Below are 21151 nucleotides of genomic sequence, written 5' to 3' on the forward strand. Positions count from 1 at the left end.
CCAAAAGAGTTAGCTTCTGCAAACTTAAGTGTTTTTTTTTTTGTTTTGCTCCCTTTTTGTTTTAGAGAGACTACTTAGCTCACCTGAGCATCCTCGTGTGTCTCAAGCACGCTGGATGTATGTGCAGTAAATTCAGCTGAGTCCCTTCCCTATGCAAGGGAAGATAAACATGGCTTCATTGAGGGCACCAGTGTACCCAAAGCCAGAACCAGCCATTTGGGTCAGCAGGAGAAGAAATAACAAATGGTTGTGATTAGCACTCCCCAACGCATTTGCACAGATTATTTAATTAGCTACACATCCTCTTGGAAAGCAGAGAACTTTCTCTAAGGACCTGAAACTCTTGATGAGTACGTGACCACTAGGGGATTAGGGATGTTGGGGGGGAGCAGTGGAGCAAGGAAAAATGTGTCCCAAGGATGGACTTTACCTCCTAAATTTTGCTTTGATCCATCTTTGGTGACAAGGTCGAGCTATAAATGAGTTTACATCAGTTGGAATCGTCTGAGTGGATGGCCCATCTAAGTGCAGCCCCGATCAGCACATAGCAGATTGTGGGAAGAGCTCTGAGAACAGATTCTGTGCAACTCAGAGTGTGGTTCCTGGACCAGCAGCAGCATCTAGAAGTTTCTAGAAAGACAGAGTCTCAGACCCCACCCCAGGCCTATAGAATCATAATTTGAATTTTAAGATTCCTGGCTGACTCGAAATCTGAAAAGCACTGCCATAAAGGAACCTGAGCAGGAAAATACTTCTTTTTCTCTAATTTTCAGAATGAGGAAAACAATGGCCTTCAAATCCTACAGATCATCCAGGAAACAGCAGTCATACATTTTTCCTTTTTGTTCTTGACCCTCCCTGTCAATATGCTTGCATTCACAGCCTCATGGTATAGTTATGAGTGTGTCTATTAGCCCCTGGATGGCTGCACTGTAAATTTCTCACGCTTTAGAGCCCCGGCACCTAGCAGGGTGCCTAGGACATAAAAGGTGTGTAACATGATGTTCACGAGGTCCCAAGTCCTGGCCCTGCCACAAGCCTCCATGTAGCTGTAGGATGAAAATAAGAAATCACATCCCACAGAATGTTACAGCGGGAAGTAAATGAGCTGATTCAGGGAACACACTTAGGACCGCACCTGACACATAGAAGCCGCACGTAAGCGGTAACTGTTCTCATGGGTTCAATAAATGTTACACAAATGAGTGATTAGGAACTGCATAAAAAAATTATGAAGATTAAAATGTGGTGCTCTGTTGCTCCAAAAATATGAAATTGAATTTTAAAATGCAAAGAAAGCCTGAGCTAAGGGGAGAAAAAAGGAGAATGGGTCAGAACAGATTCATAGGAAGAGCATGTGATTTGAAACTCAGAAGACCTGAGTTTGGGTCCCAGCTCTATCCTTGATCAGCTGTGTGATTTCCTACAATAAGTTCCTGTGATTGATGACTCTTTTTAGGGGTTAAGCAAAAAAGGGTTTTGTATCTAACCGAGTAGGAGGACAGGGCCCACCTGGTTCCTGGTTGTATCCCTACATCTCAGCCCAGAGACGTTGCGTGATATTTTTGTTCAATTGGATTGGAGCATGCCCTCTCAATGGGGACAAAAATCAGATATTACAGTGGTTTGTGGCCGTCTAAAGCTCTACCCTAACAGATAAAATCTATTCGGTAGTATTTAATTTCTTTGAGGTGGAGGGAGATGACCAGGAGGGAATGTCTAAAAACACCCCCTGGAAGGCAGAGAGTGAGGGGAACCATCTGGGGAAAAGCTGATTTAGAGGGCTCTGCAACTCCATAGCAGATGAGAGTTTCTAAGGAAGAAAAATCAAGGAGCAAAAGGCAGTAGCCAAAAGGCGAGCACAGTGAACCTGTGGAGAAAGAATTGAGATTTCAAGATCTGAGTGAGATGATGTATGTGAAACATTTTTACAAAATGGAGAGCCATCCTCTTCCCCGGTGCTGCCTGCAGGGGTAGAAGCCAGCTCCTGGTCGGGACCACTGCCGCCCCCAGACCTCTGGTGAAGCCCAAGTTTGGTAAAAAGAGGGCCAAGAAGTTCATCTGGTACCAGTCAGACCGAGGTGTCAAAATTAAGCACAGTTGGTGGAAATCCAGAGGCACTGACAATAGGGTACACAGAAGGTTCAAGGGCACGATCTTGTGCCCGACATTGACTACAGGAGCAACAAGAAAACCAAGCACACGCTCTCCAGTGCCTTCCACAAGTTTCTGGTCCACAACATCAAGAAGCTTGAAGTGCTGCTGATGTGCAACAAATCTTACTGTGTAGAGATTGCTCACAACGTCTCCTGCAAGCACCTCAGAGCCCTTGTGGAAAGAGCAGCCCAGCTGGCCATCAGTCCCCAATCCCAATGCCAGGCTGCCCAGTGAAGAAAATAACAGACTGCTTACGTGCATGTCATATTCGTGTTAATAAACCAATAGACTACAAAAAACAGGAAGAGCTATAGACCTGCATAATTGTGGAAAGAAAAGGCTTTAGGAAACATTTCAAGTTGGGTATTTGACCCAGATTTAGTTCTTAGAATAGATGGGGGTTTGTTTCCCTATGCTCCACAACCCACCCACCCAAGTTTGATCACTGATAACATAATCAGTACTTCTGTTCTGGAGCGTCACTAGATTCCAGGTGAGTGGAATTCAGCCTAAATTTCCCCATTTAATGATTACTGATCCAGCCCCCAAATATTTTGTAAGTGGGTCTCTTCTAGAAAACCCCACAGTAGGACCCCCCACCAAAACAGTGTTGGTGGTGGTTACATGAGCATTATAGGATGCACACCAGCACCAACAGAAAACCTGGGGGTAGAGGCTAAGCAAATAATCCTGCGTATTTCAAGAAGTTTCCATCCACTTAACACTTCTAACAGACTGCTGAAAATGTTAGTTTGAAAATCTTCCCACACAACGCTACAAGTGGACAATGGCTATCCACCTTTTGAGAGAGGTCTTAGCAACCCTTCGTACCTGGTATCCTAACCTTCTTGCTATGACCAAAGTCTTATTAAATTTCCCGTTACCCTTTCAATACTTCCACTTTGTTATTGTATTTCTTCTTTGGGTGGTCAAAAGAATAAGACCATAAAGACAGGACACATGTAAAGGGAGGATTTAGCTTCTATAACCCAAAGGCTAAATTAGGATGCTGGGCTCTTAAAATGAGTCTGATCCCATTCACTGTGCTACTTTCTTTATTCACGAACATTCTGCTACGTGTTATTAGCAGTCAACTTGTGAGGAAAGGAGCCGTTCTTCCATTCCAACTATTTTCAAGGGTATCTGATTACAAACAGATAAGAGGATAGTGAAGTCATGTAATTATTAAGAACCTTTCACAGAATTAATACATATGGCATTTCTCATGTAGTTTCTCAGGTCTGTCTTTTTTATTTTACTTTCATGCCTTGAGCACTGTGAGTAGTCTATTCTAGAATAGAAAGGGCACTCTCAAATTATTTTAATCCTGGTTCGCATGGGAAGTAGCAGATGGATAAAGGAGGATTCTAAGAGGGGGTGAGGCTCCATTTGTATGAAAATAACTGAATTTCTATTTTATTATAGCTATGACTTAAGACCGTTTGGGGGGATTATATTTTATTTTTATAGAAGCCTAAATCACACGACCAAAAGAAGTTTTAACATCATTACCGTTCTTAATGTATTCCACCAAAATCCCTTTATCCGCCAGCTATAATTTTTCAAAAGCACTTAAATATACAATATGGGTCATTTTGTAGTCTGCCTTGCTTAAGGAGAGGAATGTGTTGTACCACACTCAGTGCCCAAGAGTCAGTGTAATTTGACCTCCTTTACTTGCCAGATAATCTCATTTGGTTTTGGTTTCCCTGGTGTGTGCTCAGTTCTGTGCTTCCCGGCAGTCATGCCTCTCGGTCCCCTGAGATAGTTGAACTGGGCGGGCTCTTGACTTCCTGCTGCTGCTCTGGGGAAGGCCCTGAGTCCAACCCACCCAACAGAGGCCAATAATTGAGGTGGTGCCTGGCGGAGGCAGGACTCTTCAGAAGGCTAATATGGAGTAGGATCAGCCTAAGGATTAATAGTCTGTGACTTTCTGTTAATGCTTACATTCTGCTTTATTCCTAGAAAGTTGTGGACCTCCCACACTAAAGCATGTGATTTGTAACTGGAGTGATTCGATATCTCACAGCAGCACCAGGAGTTTGGAATTGAGGATACAGCTCATTCTGAAGGTCCAGAGATCACTTGGCCCTTCTCTGGAGGGGAAAACCTCGGTTCATGTCCCAGCAGTGTCCCCTTCCCAGAAAATACAGCCAGGAGCAACTGGAGAGGCTGTGACTCCCATCTCTTTTGTGCAGAGAATGCTTTAACCTTGCACTGATCAGAAGCCTCACTGGTTAGATACAGGGCACTGAAGAAAGAGCGAGATCTTTCAATGGTGGGGCATGATTGGAAAGTCTTTACAACCCCTTCTTGATTCTGAGACCTCTTAAGTGCCTATGGCTATATGGCCAGACATGGAAGCAGTCTCTAGAGGGGACTCTCAAGCTAGGACAGATGCTCTATGCCCCACACATGGGATGCCAGAATTCCAAGTTTCTTCAAAGAAAGAGGATTTGAAATTGCTAGAGGATGAAGGAAAATAGACTTTTATAGTAACTGAGAATGTGCTCTGTTAAAGAGTTTGGCTGTGTCGTGACTCTTACTCTAACAAAGACACCTGCTCTCTGCAGTTAAAACCAGCAGGCCAAGAGACCGCGGCTGGCTCATTTCTGAGAAGCTGCCTAGCGCTTAAAATAGGAAGAGTAGAAGTCAACGTGGTCTCTTCTAACGTAAAAGAAAACCCTGTAAGCTCATGCTTGTGTAGGGGTGGTTACAGTTGTGCTCTTCTGTAGTGTGACCCGGTTTAGAATACAGAACACCTACCTTGTCATCTACGAGAACCGCGGGAGATGAAATGCTAGTCCTGAGCCAATAAGGGTGGGAATTGGAAATTCTTGGATCGCCTGAACCTGAAGGTAGGAGAGATCGTTTCAAAAATGCAGAGCATAACAAACTACTTAGAAGTTAGTTCCGGTTTTGAGTGTATTTGTATCAACACTTTGACTTTAAATGAAAGTTTATTAAGGTTAATGTGGAAAAAGGGGATGATAGAGAACTCTAAGGTAGGCAAGAGTGAACTGTTCGCAGTGGTTTCTGCATGCTAGAACCGTGGGTGAGCTTTTTTCTTGGATCTGTGCGAAGTGGGACAAATTCCTAACCCCATCTTGCCCACTGTTTTGGGGCTTTTGTTCTTCTCTAAAAAGGTAAGAAAGTAAGAGAGCTTCCCCCTCAATTGTAATTACTGGCCAATCTTTTTTGAATTAAACTTTTTGTTTTTAGATCATTGTGCATTAACATGTACTTGTAAGGAATGATATGGAGCTCTCTCCCATATACCCTTTACTCTGTTCTCCCCCTCTGTGGTAACATCTTAATATTTTTATGTTGGTCATTTGGGGAGGGGGGAGGTGCAGAGAGCAAAAGGGAGAGAGAATCACAATCAGGTCCACACTGTCCATGCAGAGGCCAACAGGGGGCTCGATCCTATGACTGGGAGATGACAATTGGAGCCAAATCAAGAGTTGGACACTTAACTGACTGAGCCACCCAGGTGTCCCAACAACTTACAAACTTATAACATCACAACCAGGATATCGACACTAATACATGTTGAAGATACAGAACATTTCTATCACAAGGATGCCTTATGTTGCCTCTTTATAATCACCCCCTCTTCCTGCCACTCCTGCTTCTCTTTCTCTACCCCACAACCATTAATCTGTGCTCCAATTCTATACTTATTTTGAGACTGTCAGATAAATGTAATCATACAGTATATGGCCTTTGGGGATTGCCTTTTTTTCACACAGGATAATTCTCTGGAAATTGGTCTAAGTTGTATGTATGAATTGTTCTTTTCTATTGCTAAGTAGCATTCCGTGGTAGGGATGTGCCACAGTTCGACTAACCGTTAACCTGTTGAAGGACGTCTGGGTTGTCTCTGGCTTTTGACTACTGCTAAAACCAAACAAAACCGCTGTAAACATACATTTTAATTTGGAAAAATGCCTAGAGGTACAATTGGTGGATTGTATGGTAGTTGTGTGTTAAAACAAAAATGTTTGGCAGGGTAGCAGAACCCTTAGACATTCTTATAAGTGATGTGACTGCTCTTGTTTCTTCACATCTTCATCAGTATTTCAAGTTGTCACTATTTATTTTAGCCATTCTGCTATGTGTGTAGTGATATCTCATTACGGTTTTTAATTTTCACCCACATAGTGGCTAATGTTAAATATCATTTCATATACTTATTAACTATATATCCTCTTCAGATAAATGCCTGTTCATGTCTTTTGCCCACTTTTCAACTGAACTTTTTTAATTGCTTTCAGAACTCTTTATTCTAGAAACTAGTCCTCTTGTGAGATCTATGGTTTGCAAGTACTTTCTCCTAGTTTATACCTTGTATTTACATCCAATTCACAGGGACAAAAGTTTTTAATTTTGATGAAGTCCAGTGTATTTAACTTTACCTTTTATGGGTTGTGTTTTGGGTATCAAGGCTAAGAACTCTTTGCCAGGCCCTAGGTCTCAAAGGTTTTCTATGTTTCTCATAGTTTTCTATTTTGTATTTATACTGTGCTCCATTTTTAATTTTTACATAAAGTATGAAATTTATGGATAAGAACTGCTTTGCTGCTGTCGCACATCACAGACAAAACTGCCTCACCTGCCACCTTGCAAGGTTGTGCCTTACTGAGCACTTCTCTGCCACGAGCAGAGCAAAGACTGTCTGTGGCCTTCAAATCTATGGCGAAGGCCTGGCTTTTACAGTGGCACATGCTATGGGTGAAAGGCTGAGCAGACACATGAGTCCATCAGACTCTTGTCAGAAAGGGTCACTTTCTAGATGCATGATATGGACATCTATCCACCACCCTGGATATGGCACCACCACCCTGAGCCTCAGTTTCTTAATTGGTATTAAGATTTTGAAGGTTAAATTAGATAAAATGTGTGAAATGATCGGTGCATAGTTTTCAGTAAATGATCCCATTCAAACTGACCCATTACAGCTGTTGGAAAATGAGCAATGGGTCATTGTCAGCAGAAAAAGACCAATTGTATACAGCCAATCCTGAATTTTCAAAGGGTGAATTATCTAGTTTATAGGTAAACTTGGAACTTTTGTACTCTTGCTTCCTAGCTGGGTGGCCAGTCCTTTCCCTGGTAACATAGTTAAATAAGGTAAATGAAAATCTTAGTGTAATTCAATTAATTGCTGGAAGATTGGAGGACTTAGGAAAATGACATGGATGGGAACAGATTTTTTTGTCTGATTTTTTTTTTTTTATCAGCTATCGTTAGATTTATGGAAAGATGTGAAATACCTATGCAGTTAAACTCTGCTCTAAAATATTTAAAGAAATTCTACTTGTTCTCTTGGAAAGAAAAAATTGTTACCAGAGTTCGGTCCTCAAGACCATGTATATTAAATTTTCTGATTTTTTTTTTTAAACAAGCCAAATTTACAAATGCCTTTTAAGCTCCATTACTGAAGAGTATAACGTTGAAAAATCAGCTCCTACCTTTACTTCTCTCAGCACCTACTATCTTGTTTCTATTTTTTTTTTTTCCTTGCACTGTCTTACCATCTCCATTTTGCCTTATAGAAAAGGTGTAAAGTGCCTCTTTTTTTTTTTTTTTTTTAAATCTCCTGGCAACATCTCTAGAACTGTGTCTAGGATTAATCACATTGCGTCGGGTGTGCCACAAATACTTTATTTTTATGCAATTGACTTTTTAAAAAACCAAGTAGGCACCAAAGGCATTTGTATTTTCTGTTACAGGACCATTTCAGAAGAGCAGTGTGCAGGGTTAGGGCCTACGTGGAAGGCAGCAGTCATTTCTGATGTGTTCCTTGGGGAGGTGGAAAGACCATTAAGGCTTGTGCACATATACATCTTGGGTCCTTTTCAGCAGCACCAGCTTGAGCCATAAACAGTCTCCCCAGTAACCATCCACTCCCCACCCTGACACTGGAGCCTCAAAATCTGGAATTGAGACACATTTCTTAGCCTCAAGAATTAGATCCGCCCTCCGTCAGTTTACTGTCTTTTCACGTAGCGAGAGCATGTTTGGAAGAGAAATAGCTAATTGACACAAATTATCATTTGTTGGTGTATATATTTTAAAGTTGGATCCTGGCATTGTTTAGAATGCCTAGCCTCTCAAAATCTTCTGACTAGGGGTACCTGGGTGACTCAGTAGGTAAAGCGTCTGACTTTGGTTCAGGTCACAATCTCAAGGTTAGTGAGTTCCAGCCCTGGATCGGGCTTTCTGCTGATAGCAGGGAGGCCCCTTCTGGTCCTCTGTCTCCCTATCACTCTGTGCCACTCCCCCACTGTGTGTGTGTGTGTGTGTGTGTGTGCATGCATGTGCGCTTACATGCTGTCTCAAAAATGAATAAACTATTGAGGCACCTGGGTGGGTCAGTTGGTTAAAGATCAGGCTTCGGCTCAGGTCAGGAACTCGCTGTTTGTGGGTTCGAGCCCTGTGTAGGGCTCGTGGTGACAGCTCAGAGCCTGGAGTCTGCTTCAGATTCTGTCTCCCTCTCTGTTCCTTTCCTGCTGGCTCTGTCTGTCTCTCTCTCAAAAAGAAATTATTTTTTAATTTATTTAAAAATTTTTAAAACTATTAAAAAATATCTTCCGATTAGAAGAATAAGCCTGTGTTGATACTAGATCTGAAACCTGAAATAGGGATGCCTGGGTGGCTCAGTGGGTTAAGCATCTCCTGATCTCCGCTCAGGTCTTGATCCTCAGGGTGGTGAGTTCAAGCCCTGTGTTGGACTCTGTGCTGGGCATGGAGCGTACTCTGAAAAAAATAAACCCTGAAAATAAGCTGAAGTTTCAGGAAGTTTGATGTTGACCTTTGATACCCCATAGAGGCTCTGCTTCCTGCTAACACATGAATTCTCATTGCTTCAGACTATCACAGGGAAAGGTGAAAAGATAAGAAATTACTTTCATAAAATTGACATACTAAATACTCACAAACCATAATCAACCTAAAAATTAATCTAAAATAGAGACTGAGAACCTTATTGCTTGCCTAACTTAATCTCTCCCCTGTGGTAAAACCAACTGTGTTTTGTTATTGTGTGTACGTTTCGATGTCCCTTTCCATAGCTAACTACACCCAATGAACTCAATTATAACTCTTTGCTCCCATGTTTTCATCCTATTAAACGTTCTTTTTCTTTTTCTTATTATCCCAGAATCCCACTTCTCAACGGTACGGTTCATCTCGACAGCCAGGGAGAGAGCCTGGATGCTCAAGGTAGGGTTTAAATATAAAATAGTGTGGGAATCCTTGTCTACTGATGGAATTGAAGTATTGGTGCCTTTGTAACAATTTATTTTCAAAATCCCATTTTACAATTAAAGTATTCCAGTAAACATTCTCCGTTAAAACATTATTTTTCAATCTATAATCTATCTCTCAAGTGTATCAAGGGCTAATTAACCGCTATCAGCAATTCCTCTAAAAATGGCCAAGCAAATTAAAGTTTACTTTTGGAGATATTGTTAGTGATAAGTGAAGGGAGAATATCAAGATGTAATCAAGTAATCTCAGGACATTCAGTATTATTTGTGAACAAATATTCTATTTCATTTATTTATAATCAAAATCAAGGCAAATTCTCAGACTTTACAATAGGGAGCGGAGAGGATTTGGGAAGGAGACAAAGACTCAAAGCCTCATTTTTTTTTTTTCAGTTTGGGGTTTGTGTTTGAGACCCTATCATTTGAACTTCACTTATCTCTCACTGATATTCTGAGTCTCTCTAATGCCTTCAAGGTTCACTCACCTCCAGCAGCTCCCTAGAACAAAGGAACAATTAACTGAAATTCCACCAGATGGCAATCTTTGGAAAGCCATCCACAGAGGTTTCAAAGCTGTGAGCTACTGTTGTTCAGAGAACAGTCTGAGTAAAACGTCCAAGACTTCACCAAAAATGCTCTAAACATCTTTAGTTTTATTTCTTTCCCCCAACACCAAAAATTTTTACCAAAAAAAAAAAAAAAAAAAAAAAAGTTTCACTACTAAAAGCTCAAATCAATGGATAATATATTTGGTTTGGGGTTTCATTGTGATAAATGCTGTGATTAATGGTTATTTCTTAATTATTTGAGAAGAGAAAGCTTAAATACTAACAAAGGATAGCATTTTAAGGAGTTATCTTGGTATCAAACCAAGTGAAATTTGCAGGTATAAAATTCTTACTTGTAGTGATGTGAAATAATTTATTTAAATGAGATGAGTAAACTTTTTTCCTTTTGCTCTAATGAAAATGGAGATCCTGAACTCTGAGTGGTATCCAAGCAGCGGGGCTTTTCAAGGACCAGAGCTGGGACAGAAGGAAGTAGAAAGGCGTCTGAGTGCAATTAAAGTAAAAAGAATCAAGGAGACCAGGAGAGTCACCTGAGCTTGCTTCATACACCTAAAAGCAGACCTTGAGTGTTCTTTGAAACTTTTTTTGCTACCAGCCCTTATGGTAGAGGGCCCATGCGTCTGGGATAGTCCTGGTTTACTTCATTGTCTGGGAGCATGGTCTCATGAGCACCCCCTTTCACCCTCAAAAGTATCTGCATTTGGATGATAAATTCTATAGATGCCTATCTCCTAGACTGGTATGTTCAAAGAAAAAGTAATAGAAAAAGGTACTCCGATGCCTAAATGGGGTGTCTATTTATAAATGTCTTTATATCTAGGACTACAGGACAAATGCTCCCTTTTCTGTAAAGAGCCACATCATGAATATTTTCTGCCTGGTGGGCTATACGGTCTCTGTCACTACTATTCAACTCATAGTGTGAAAACCACCATGGACAATACATAAATGGCTTAGTGATGTTCCAATAAAACGTTATTTATAGAAACATACAGTAGATGGCATTTGGCTGGCAAGCCATAGTTTATAGAACCTTGTGAGATAATAGTTCTCCACCATTTCCTATCTCCTTAACAAGAAGACCACTGTTCTTAATTCCTCTCCTTGCTCTTCATATCCCTTCTGGCTTGAAGCCTCCTTACTTAACCCTCTCAGAAACTAGTGTTAATAGTTGCTTGAGTGAGTCATCTCACTCACTTGTGTGGTTCCTGAGAATCCTTGACTGAGTCTAGCTGCTTGCTCCTTATCCAAATCTGTTTCTGCACTATGCCCAACAATGCCTGTACCTTCTACCTTATGACCCAGAATAGCCTCCCTAGTGAGGTCTCCTTTGAATCCTGGAGTTAAATCCTGGAGCATAGCTGTTTAGTAGACAATTCAATTTTATGCTTTGGTCCTCACTAAATAACTATCTATGGAAAATATAGCCACATTAAGGAAAGATAAATGTTGATAATGCCAAACTTTTATTATAAAAATGATACATTTATAAGAAAGTTTGGAAAGAAGAAAATCACCCACAACAACACCATCCCAAAATAACTTCAGTTTTTTGCATATTTTATTTTCTCACAAGTATTCCTGTTTTTCTATACTGGATGTGAACTTTGTGTTTTACTTAGTGTTAGTCATAAGCTTCTTTGAAGATCTTCAGAACTATCCTTGGAACACTATTATATCAATTATACCGTAGTAGCCTCCAATTTTGTTGTTGGTTTGGTTCAGTCTAATTTGTATCTTTTTGTTGTTGTTGATTTCCTTAGTACAAAATCCTAGAAGTGGATTATTCAAAGATATGACCATTCTTAAGACTTTTAAACTAGTTTATCATATTTCTTCATGAAAGGTTTGGAGTCCTTAGCACACTGAGAGGACTAGCCTCACCACAACTTGATCAGAAAGAGCATGTAATTCAATAATACTTGAGTGTCTCCTCCTATATGTAAAAAAAACAGTGCTAGTTGCTTTGATATACATATAAAAATGATAAGCTTTTCCCACATTTATTGAGTGCCTGCTCTAAACTATATATTGTAGAGTTTCCATGGTGAGCAGAAGACAGCTCATGTCTCAGAGTCTGACCTTATTGGGAAGCTAAGATAGATAAATGTAATCTCTATAACTGTATACAAAATGAGATACACCATAGGAGAAATACCGAAAGATGTGTCGGGAGCCTGGGAGGGCAGGTGGAAGGAAAGGTTGGGGTTGGAGGGTAGAGGTGGCATCTGAGCTTAACCTTGGAGGTGAGTTGGATTGGGATACTCATGTTGGGGAAATTGGCCGTTCATACCATAAACATTTATGGATAGCTAATTATGTGCCAGGTGCTACACTAAAAGCTAAGGTTATAAGGGTAAATAAGATAGAGCTCTTAAAGGTTAGCATCTAATGGAATTGACTGTTTTTTTTAAAAAAAAATACACTAAGTAGGATGGCTTGTCTAGCAGAGAATCCACTGGGGGTAGGGATAAAGCCAGGTCCTCTCTGGAAGTGGAGCTTTTACTTCTCTTCTGACAGTCTTCCTCATTAGTTTCCTTTTCATAATCTGCGGGAGATCTGCTTCTGTAAATTTGAAGGTTATTCTAGTTGGCTGACCCAACATTCCAATTAAAATTGGCCTAGGGGCTCCTGGGTGGCTCAGTCGGTTGAGTGGCCGACTTCGGCTCGGGTCATGATCTCACAGTCTGTGAGTTCGAGTCCCGCGTCGGGCTCTGTGCTGACAGCTCGGAGCCTGGAGCCTGCTTCGGATTCTGTGTCTCCCTCTCTCTGCCCCTCCCCCGCTCATGCTCTGTCTCTCTCTCTCTCTCTCTCTCTCTCTCTCTGTCAAAAATAAATAAACATTAAAAAAATTTTTTTTTAATTGGCCTATACTTCTAGCCCCATCCCCACTCAGCCCTCAGTGAGTATATTCACTGAGAATACACTGAGCTAGGGCTGGGATCCCTGGCCCTCACCAGCTGAGGACTGGAGCAAATCACTAAGAATTAAAAGGGTTTCATTTACATCTTGTTCTTTAAACAGCTGGAAGGAACCTCAGTCTAATCCAACTCCCCCCATTTTAAAGATGAACGTTCTTGGGTGAGGAGAGTTAAGTGACAAACCTACCATTGGATGTTTGATGACCAAGTCCAGGCACCAGACCCTGACTTCTGACTCACTCACTGCTTGTTCTGTGCTCAGTGCTGCAATTTTCCCTGCCTACCATAGGGGTAATAAGAACTAAAAAGAGAATTAGCCCATGCATTTTTTTTTCTGCATGTAGAAGCAATATGTGTCCTATCCATTTCAGACCACTGCTAACAAACTTTAAATTCTAATTTTTACATTACATTTTTAATTTAAATTTTAAATTTTAATTTAATCATTTAATTTACTTAGCTAAATTAAATTTTATTTTATTTATTTATTTTAACGTTTATTTTTGAGACAGAGAGAGAGCATGAACAGGGGAGGGTCAGAGAAAGAGGGAGACACAGAACCCGAAACAGACTCCAGGCTCTGAGCTGTCAGCACAGATCCTGACGCAGGGCTCGAACCCACGGACCGCGAGATCATGACCTGAGCCGAAGTCGGACGCTTAACCGACTGAGCCACTCAGGCGCCCCTAATTAGCTAAATTAAATTTTAAATTAAATTTTAAATTAAATTTTAAATTAAATTTTAAATTTTAAATTAAATCTTAAATCTTAAATTAAATCTTAAATTAAATCTTAAAACAGTGATGGATAGATTAGTAGAGAGGGAAATGTGGAACAAATTCCTACATCTGCCATTTTCCTCCTTTAGCATCTGGACAAATAACTTGGCCACATGAGTTTTTACATCTTGAGTTTGTTGTAAGAACACTTGGAAGAAACGTAAGTGTGGATACATCATGGGCACTCAGCAAGTATTTTTCTTTCTCCTTCCCACCTAGAGCTACAGGTTCTTGACAGGGGTCCTTATGTGTATTAATGAGGTTACCCTTTAAAAATCAGGACAATAAATGATGCAATGAGAATACACTTATTTATTTATTTATTTATCTATTTATTTATTTATTTATTTTAGAGAGCGAATGGGTGAGGGACAGAGAGAGAGGGAGACACAGAATCTGAAGCAGGGTCCAGGTTCTGAGCTGGCAGCACAGAGCCTGACGTGGGGCTCAAACTCAAAAACTACGAGATCATGACCTGAGCTGAAATCGGACGCTTAACCGACGGAGCCACCTGGGAGCCCCGAGAATACATTTATAAAAGTATCTGGTATAGAACTTAATATTCTCATTTCTGAATTTCACTTAATTATGCTTAAGGAGCAATTTAGAAGGTTTTATTCATGGTTCTTCACTCTTCAGTACTTATTTCATACGGTCTATGCACATGGTAGTAAGGCTAATTTTTAAAAATTGTATATTAAAGATTAAGCCTTGACCATGGCCCCATCACTGTTCAAGGGGCAGAGGGTACATTTTGGGCAAGAAATTCTGAGTCTCCACCCTGATGCAGCTATGGCCCAATGCAGAGAACAGTCACGGATCAGGCAGCCCCCGACAGGGTACTAAGCAGGGCCTCCTGCATAGGGAGAAGTGCAGGAGGCCACGGGAGCCCCCAGCAGCGACAACGAGACCACAACTGGAGCAGGGAGATGAGACGAGGCTTCCAAGAGGCAGGGACCTCTTCTCTAAGACCTGAAGGAAAAGGAGGAGGCAGCAGATGTTGAGAAGGGGACTAAAGGGAAGGGAGAGTTGTTCAGGTAAAAAGACTAGCAGCCTCTTCAGAAACTTGGAAAGAAAATAAGAGAAGCATATGGCATATTGGCTAAGTTAAAAGAGGTTCAGTAGTGAGCAGCATCAGTAGTGAGAGATAGATGAAGATGGCCCGTGGCAGGCCAGCAAAGACCTTTGGGTTGGCTGTGTGTGTGTGTGTGTGTGTGTGTGTGTGTGTGTGTGTGTGTGTGTTTATTTTTGAGAGAGTGAGCGAGCCCGCACCCACTAGTGGGGGAGGGGCAAAGAGGTGGGGGTACAGAGGATCTGAAGTGGATCTGTGCTGACAGCTGTGAGCCCAAAGTAGGGCTCCCGAATGGTGAGATCATGATCTGAGCCAACATCTGATGCTCAACTGACTGAGCCACCCAGGCACCCCTGGGTTGTATTCTGAAAGTGAAAGTAGAGAAAACTGCCAGTTTCATATCTTAAAATGGTCCCTCTGGCAGCTGGGGTAGCGAGGTGGGTGGATTTGAATATAACTTAGAAGGTGAGATAGACAGGATCGGGTAAGGAAGAAGTCAAGGGTTAACTCCTTGGACATGTGCATTGAGGGTTTGCTATGTGGTAAGCACTATTTCAGGGCTGAGAAGGAAAATAAGGTAAGAGCTCTAGGGAGGTGTTAGCATTTCATGTAGAGGGGACTTATGAAGAGAGGAGTGTTTCAGAGGAGCACAGACTGACCCTTGGAACCCCCATCAGGGGGTCCTGATGATGCCACAGTGAGAAACTGTCCCCTGGTGACCATGGAATTGAATGGGCTCCCTAGAAGCTCTGCCAGTGGCAGTGTTATGGTTGCCAGAGGGTGACAGCCAGGTGCCTGGTATAAATGGGAGGTTTGATGGTATTACTTGCTGAGATAGAAAACACAGGACAACGGAACATTACTAGAGTGATGGCAAGAATCTGAAGCTTAGCATTGAACATGTTGCGTTTAGGGTGCCTGTGACATCTAAATGAATATATGTGGAGTTTGGGATCTGAACCCCCAGAAGAGAAATGAACCACAAATACAGCTTTGGGAGTCACTAACAGCTTTGGGAGCTGCGAGTAGAGCTAAAATTGCCCTAGTAGAGTAGAACCTTAAAGATGACCAGTATTGAGGTAGATCAAGAAAAAGAATACACCCATTCTCATAGCAGCATTATTGACAATAGGCAAAAGGTAGCAGCCGTCCAAGTGCCCGTTAACAGAGGAAGGGATAAACAAAGCACCGAATATACATAGAATGAAGTACTCATGTGCCTTAAAGGAAATGGCAGATGAACGTTAAGGTTGAAGGAAATGTCAGTCCCACAAAGAGAAATACTGTATAATTCCACTCATGAGTTACCTGGAATAAAATTCATAGAGGGGAGAAGTAGAATGGTGGTTTTCAAGGGCTGGGAGAGAGAGATAAAGGGGAGTTCCTTAATGGGTATAGAGTTTGTTTTATCACACGAAAAGCTTTCTGGAGTTGGATGCCGATGATGGTCACACACAACGTGAATGTACTTGACGTGACTGAACCGTACATTTCCGTGAAAATGGTGAAAATAGCGAAATTTCTGTACCATTTGTTCACTACAATGAGACAGATTAATCATGAGACAGAAACACAGGAGAAAGAGCATTTGAATATGTTGTCGTGGAAGCCTAAGGAAAATAGCATTTCAGGAATGAGCAAGTCCAAATGCTCTGCAAAGGTTAAGTAAGATAATGACTAAAAAGTGCCTACTGATTTTTAGCAACAAAGAGGTAGTTGGTGATCTTGATGAAGATAATTTCAGTGGCCTAGTCAAACTGGAATCCAGAATGCAAAAAGTGGAGTCAAGGGCAAGTGGAGAGGGCAGGTTTAGATAAGCCTTCAGATATTTGGCTACAGACATGAGAGAAAGGGGAATCTATGGGGAAGAAAAGTTGATTTAAGATAAAAGGGGGGGGGGGTGCCCAGGTGGCTCAGTCAGTTCAGTGTCCGATTTTGGCTCAGGTCATGATCTCAAGGTTCATGGGTTCAAGCCCCACGTCAGGCTCTGTGCTGACAGCTCAGAGTCTGGAGCCTGTTTTGGACTCTGTCTCCCTCTCTCTGCCCCTCCCCCACTTGTACTCTGTCTCTCAAAAATAAAACATTAAAAATAATAAAAGGGACTGTAGAGTTCATTGCTGCTGGGAAGGAGCCAAGAGAAAGGGGCACATAAGGTCTGGTAGAGAGTGACCAGGCAAGTCGTTGAGAAGACAAGAGGCAACTGGCCAGGATATACCTCTTCACTGTTCACTTCACTCTTCAGCAAGCAAGAAACAGAATGAGAGGGCTACCTTGTAGGTGAATGTGTAGGTTTGGGGGCAGGAAACTTAAATCCTCCTCTAATGGCTTCAATACCCTCTGAAGTCAGAGGCAAGACCATCTGCTGAGGGAGGGGAAGGTGGAAGGGTCAGAGATCTAAAGAAACTGAAAGAATATTAAAATGTCTGGTGTATGAATAATGACAGAGTGCTGACGAGGAAGACAGAGGGATGATCCGGAAGCGGTGACACCCACTCAGGTTGGGAGACCATGAATTTATAGTCGTTCTTGTCTTCTAGGCAGAGCGCCTCCCCCCCTCTCCAAGAGGTCTTAGCAGGGCTCAGCAGTCCAGATGAAGCACATGTGCCTGAGCAAATGAAAACTTCCTAAGGGCTCCTTTGTGGCAGAAACGTGAAAATTTGATCATGAGGACACTACATGTATTTTATTTAAGTGGGCTAATGCTTTATTTAAAATGTTGTAGGTCCCGGGTGACTGGCTGCTAATGTTCTGGTTTATAACGGGTTCGAGGTGACTGCAGGGATGGTAGCTCATGAGGGCCCCCTGTTGACAAAGTAGATTATTAGGAACCAGCCTTAATTCACAACTGATTCGCGTAATTCAGAGTGAAGCTGAACAGTTGGGAGTTTGGTGTCCCCTCCCCGCCCCTTGTCCATCATAGATACTTGTAGCACCAGAGTCCACTACTCTGTTGCACAGAAACAAAAAACTGCCAACTGCTTAGGAAACCTTTAACTGCTGTATGTCTTCATAAGGTATTTCTGCTTAAAAAAAAAAAAATGCTAGTATGGTTACCATACAGTGTTCTATTAGTTTCAAGTGTGCAATATAGTGATTCAATAATCTTATCTGCGGCAGTGGGGGTGGATCTAGAGATTTCAGCCTCTTGCACAGAGCACCAGGATTTGGTTAAGGATTTGGTACTCATCTTTGCTAGCAAAAATGTCACTAAAATTACTCTGAGGTTTACCTACCTTATCACTTTACAACTGGACTGTGGTATGTGGGAAAGAATGCTATTGATGTCTCATAGGCTGCTGCTGCCTGGAATGCTTGTGTCTATTGAGACCCCTAATCAAGTGTTTCTTCTACCCACCCCCCCCCCCCATGAGTATCTGAGTTTATTTTTCCAGTCCGAAAGATGCAAAATAATGAATATGATGGGCACTAATCCCAGGACACCTCTTATTCCCACTGATAGCTTCAGAATTTTAGGGCAGAGTTCTAAATGTTCTGCAGTGATAATGTTCTATATCTGTGCCACCCGATTCAATAGCCACATGTGCCCACTGAGTGTTTGAAACGTGACTATGAACATTGCAAATGCATTTTCTTTATTCTTAATGTGAACAGCCCCATGTGGCCAGTAGCTACTGTATTGGGCGGCCAGCTCTAAAGGCCAGATTAGATAGAACTGAAATTTTAAACACAGCTTACAGATACAGCCAACCCAGGAAACTCATTCTGGTCTTTGATGCCCAAACAAGTCTGGCCTGGCCTCATTCTGCCATCAAGTTGGTTGTAGCCTGGAGTTTCTGGTATGTGTTCAGGGTAAATATGGCAGAAGGAGCAAGATGTGAAAACAACCTACAGCTAAGGTGGATTCACCTCCATTTTACCTAAACTGTCTAATACTTGAATACCAGAGTCCTGTGTACAAAGCGGGGGAAAAAAGATGGGTAGAGAACAAACTTGAATGGCTAATGTACAGAAGTACTGTGTTAGCAACTTCACACAGGATGTCTTGGGAATCTTTATACGTTCTGCATGAAATTTGTTTATGCTTTTTATAAGTGAGAAAATCGAGTTTCAGAGCTTACTAACTTGTCCAGGCCTCTAGCTTAGTAAGTAATAGAGGCAAGATTAGTACCCAAGCAAGTGTGAGTCCAAAGCTATTTCCACAAGCAGTATTCACAGCTAGATATACATGTTGGGAACTACCAGAGAAGCAGAAAACCTTCAGGGTAGGATTGGAAATGGAATAGAGGTAATAGGAAGCAAATGACTTTGTGTGTGTGTGTGTGTGTGTGTGTGTGTGTGTGTGTGTGTGTGTGTTTAATTCTGATTATCTCAAGCTGTATCCTATATTCCTTCTCCCCTGTCTGCTTGCCCTCCCTACCCTCCCCCACCATTTCAGTTATGTTGATTATAGGTGACCCTTCATGGAAATACAACTGTTAGTGCCATAGATGATGTACAGTTGATCATTTGAATTAAAATTACTCAAGAAACAGACCTACACCATCATCTTTTACCATCTAGGCAAAAGTCACTTGGTAATTAAGTCTACTTATGGCATATCTTATGAGACGTAGATTATCTACACTCATTTAATCAAACATCTCCCACGGTTCCAATGTTGCCTGCCTTTCTTAAAGCTGATTTATTTATTTTTAGAGAGACAGAGACCGTGCAAGTGGGGGCAGGGGCATAGAGAAAGAGACAGGGAGAGAGAGAGAGAATCCTAAGCAGGCTCCATGCCATCAGCACAGAGCCTGATGTGGGGCTTGAACCCATGAAGCTGTGAGATCATGACCTGAGCCAAAACCAAGAGTCGGGCACTTAATGGACTGAGCCACCCAGGTGACCCCTGCCTTTCTTCTTCAGTGTCTTACATATATGATGTTCTACTTCTGTGGTCTTTCCAAAATTTCCATTATTGAAAATAATAGTAGAAATCCTGAAAAGCAAGTCACCTATAATCCTACCCTAATGATTTATTTTTCTCTTTTCCTTCTAGGTCTCATGTAATTTTACACAGTTGTAACAATACTATGTGCATACTTCAGTATACTGCCTTTTAATCTCCTTTTATGTTGCGAGCAGTTTTCCATGCTGCCCAACATATATTCATGATTATAGTGTTAAGGTCTATAGAATAGTCTATAGAATTAACCTACTATTATTATTCCAACCTGCCATTGTTTGACTTAAGTAGTCTATTTCAAAGCTAACTTTGGTAGGTTTTAAACTTATGAATCTTAACTGGTTAAATAATTCCCCTGACTGGAAGTCTTATGCCTGTGTGTTACCACATCCCCTGAGAATAATTCCTATACTAGGGAATTCCGGAGTGTGTATTACCTTGGATTTAAAATTTTTTCACGTGTAATTTTTCCCAAACATAATATTCTAAAGAAAAGGAGGTGATCCATTCTGTTTTAATTATCATTCCCATCCCAGACATTAAGGACTTAATTAATACTTCGTGAATTCTGCATAAGCTATGAAACTGGCTTGGCATGAGGTTGCTCAGCGACTTGTACTGGGGATGACAGATTTTCAGCCTTCCTTACCTCAAATATCATTCTGCTTAAAATGCATGCACTGACGTGTTTGCCTCTGTTTTAAAGTTAGTCATGTTTCAGTCTTCAGGAAAGCAGTTCAAATGAATCCGAGATTATCAGGTTAACAGCAAACTACGTTAGGGAACATGAACAGTAAAGGTCAGGATAAGCCTCAGTGTCTCCCTAGAGAACTACATTCTAGGTCATGAGGATTTTTTTATTTTCCAATACTTCATGCTCCTGTTTTGGAGTATGGTGTTAGTCCTTCACTGGACCATGATGTTTCAAAGGGCTGATGTGTTCTGTTGTGATTTTCCCAGGCAATGACTAGGCTACATAATATCTACTTGGTAGAGTTTCTCTCACAGGATTCTTGGGCTTCAAATTTATTTTTGCTCTTGGGGAGGGATACATTTCAAACTCGTGTGAGGTAATGCCACTCATACCACATGCTTTGGCTTACAAATTGGACTTCACCATTAGCATCCTTTTCTGGTGCCCAGCTTAGAGAAAAGCTTTGCTTGGTTTGTCAAAAAAAAAAAAAAAAAAGAAAAAAAAAAAAAAAAAAAAAAATATATATATATATATATATATATATATATATATATATATATATATGAATTGAGTGCTTGGAATGTTATATGATGACATTATTGCCTCCAACCCGGATAACAATTCTTCTAGAAAGGTGTCTTGAAGTAAGAATACCTAATGGCTATTGCCTCCTGCTCAAAACAAAACTTAAGAAATTGCCTAGCTCAGGCACACTCCTCGATTTTTAAAAAATTAACACCGGTATAATATTAGTTTCCAGTGTACAATTTAGTGACTCA

The 21151-nt window shown here is 41.3% G+C and overlaps 1 protein-coding gene across 4 annotated transcripts in view; it reads left to right on the top strand.

The window, feature by feature from the left end:
- MAPRE2 (microtubule associated protein RP/EB family member 2) overlaps positions 1 to 21151 on the top strand; it is a 159469-nt gene that overhangs the window by 17946 nt on the left and 120372 nt on the right. For all 4 annotated transcript variants that reach the window (XM_060613610.3, XM_060613608.3, XM_081790806.1 and 1 more), the window contains one exon: positions 9323 to 9384. Coding sequence is in view for 1 of the 4 variants with exons in the window: in XM_060613608.3 (XP_060469591.1) it covers positions 9323 to 9384 (62 nt within the window). In the remaining 3 variants the exon portion in view is untranslated. The remainder of the gene's footprint in view (positions 1 to 9322; positions 9385 to 21151) is intronic.

The sequence above is a fragment of the Panthera onca genome, chromosome D3 (genome assembly GCF_046562875.1).
Source record: "Panthera onca isolate mPanOnc1 chromosome D3, mPanOnc1 haplotype 2, whole genome shotgun sequence".
Taxonomy (NCBI): Eukaryota; Metazoa; Chordata; class Mammalia; order Carnivora; family Felidae; genus Panthera; species Panthera onca.